The 2,180-nt window shown below is 39.7% G+C and overlaps 1 protein-coding gene across 1 annotated transcript in view; it reads left to right on the top strand.

Moving 5' to 3' along the window:
- LOC101851479 (hemicentin-1) overlaps nucleotides 1–1,787 on the top strand; it is a gene marked incomplete at its 5' end in the record, with an annotated part of 44,431 nt that extends 42,644 nt beyond the window's left edge. Inside the window, 2 exon segments of the mRNA XM_013079710.2 lie at nucleotides 1,085–1,198; nucleotides 1,557–1,787. Of these exon segments, the coding sequence (XP_012935164.1) occupies nucleotides 1,085–1,198; nucleotides 1,557–1,787 (345 nt within the window).
- Between the last annotated feature and the right edge of the window lie 393 nt (nucleotides 1,788–2,180).

Raw genomic sequence — 2,180 nt, 5'->3', positions numbered from 1 at the left:
GGTTATTTTACTGGAAAAGTTCTTGAAGTTGAGCGACCATACTGGCATTCGTAGAATAAAAGTTTAAAACTGAACTGAACTTGAAGGCCGAATTTGATCTAATGACTTTGGTCCCTTTTAATGGAGATCGTCTAAATTTGTTGTAAATCTTTTAATTCCCAATCGGGACGATGTCGGCCGGTCATTCAGAGACTTCCTCCCAATCTGTCAGGGCAAATCCGAGATGGGTGGGGTGATTTCTTGCAGGGATGGAGATTTTCTGTAAATTTATGGAAATCCGTAATTTTGATTTGCTCTGTCATTTTCCGTAAGTGGGACCTGACTTCCTAGTATGTGTAGGCCTACTAATAAATAATTGAGTAAGTGCATTTTTCCAAACCTGTATAGCCCCCGAAAAGTTCAGTAAAGTTTGGATTGATCAGTTTCCATCCCTGTTCTTGTGTCTGAAAAGGTTATCACAGTCAAAATTTGTCACGACGTGGTGGAATCAGGCGCTCGACAATTTTTTTGGGTCTATGGAATTACTAAAATTACTATGAAAATCTTAAATCCTATTCATTTGCCTTGCTTTTGATGAAGAAAATACCCATCTATCTATAAGAAGTCGAGATAATAATTGCTGATAGAAGGAGGTGTGGGTTGCTTGGTGTCAGAGGTAAAAGTAGAGAGAAAATGGCCACCAAAGTTTGATAACTTTTAAAAATGTAGTTTAGATGAACACTACGAAATTACATTTTTTGTTCCTTTAATCAATCTTTTTTAAATTTAACATCCATGCACGAATATATCTTAAGTTGACATAACAGGTGTTGAACCCAAAACAAAACAGAAAATCTACAAAACTCCCTGGAAAAAAAAATTCCTTTTCTTGATCTATTATTTCATTATTCTATCCAGTGCCTGATTTCACCACAATGACTCATACTTTATTTACTCTAAAAAGTAACTTGAAAAGTTTTTTATTTTCTGTCTAGTAGTATGTTTCTCATTGCTTTTTGTTTGATAACTTGTTGGGGATTTTTTATTTCAACAATCAAGAAGTGGCAGTCTGATTGCTGATGTAGAGATTTTGGTGGCCACTCAGACTGACAACGCATATGGTGAAGTGATCAAAGCTTCAACGCTGCTGACCGACGTGAACGTGACTGTTAATCAGGACCAGGAGAAACCCACAATCACGATAAACAACCAAAGTAAAGTACTTGGTAGCAATCCTTGCTCTAGGGAGCAATTAGCTCAGCTGGTATCATGTTTGTCGGGCAGGTTCAGACGATATACAGTCTTTACAAAAGTTAAGGACCACTTGCAAAAGTGCACTCAAAATAAAAACCAGCAAATCAAATTATGCCTTCATTTACACACATTTAATCCATCAATCCATAAGTGCAAAAAAAAAAAGAAATTTCATCACAATCGAAATCGAAATGCGTAATTCCCAGCGCTCAAATAGGACCTACCCTCAAAATCGAAAATAAGAAAGGAAAGGGTCTCAAAAGGTCGCAGCAATATCAAAGAAACAACCAGTCTAAGTTCGTGAATGTCAATTGAATTGTCAGAAGCGAATGTGCCCACCATTCACTGCAAGGCAGTCAAGGTATCCCTACAGGGCAGCGGTATCAGCTGGAGATCCTTCGACCTCTGGTCGTCCCGCGCTGCAGCAGGTCCAGGACGACAACGCCACGCCGCACAGGTCCAGGGCCGCCAACGCCTTCGTGCAGCAGGCGGGGATTACCCGCATGGTTCGGCCAGCCAACAGTCCAGACCTCAATCCAATTGAACAGTTGTAGGCTGAGCTTGATCAGAGAGTTCTGTAGATCCACCCTTTGCCCGCCAGCAGCTGTTTGGATGGCTGTAACAAAAAATGGAACAGCATTCCTCACGCCTTTCCTTTGTGATTTTCGATTTTGAGGGTGGGTTCTTTTTGAGCGCTGGGAATCATGCATTTCGGTCTCGACTTTGATGAAATTTCTTTTTTTGCACTCATGGATTGATAAATGAAACGCAAGTTAAAGAAGGAACAATTTGAGTTGCTGGTTGTTATTTTGCGTCCACTTCTCAAAGTGATCCTTAACTTCTTGTGAAGACTATATATAGTGATCAGGATTCTTCTTCTTCTTCTTCTTCTACTTCTTCTTCTTCTTCTTCTTCTTCTTCTTCTTCTTGTTCTTCTTCTTCTTCTT

The sequence above is a fragment of the Aplysia californica genome, unplaced genomic scaffold (assembly GCF_000002075.1).
Source record: "Aplysia californica isolate F4 #8 unplaced genomic scaffold, AplCal3.0 scaffold00061, whole genome shotgun sequence".
Taxonomy (NCBI): Eukaryota; Metazoa; Mollusca; class Gastropoda; order Aplysiida; family Aplysiidae; genus Aplysia; species Aplysia californica.
This window is presented reverse-complemented; position numbering and strand designations above follow the sequence as displayed.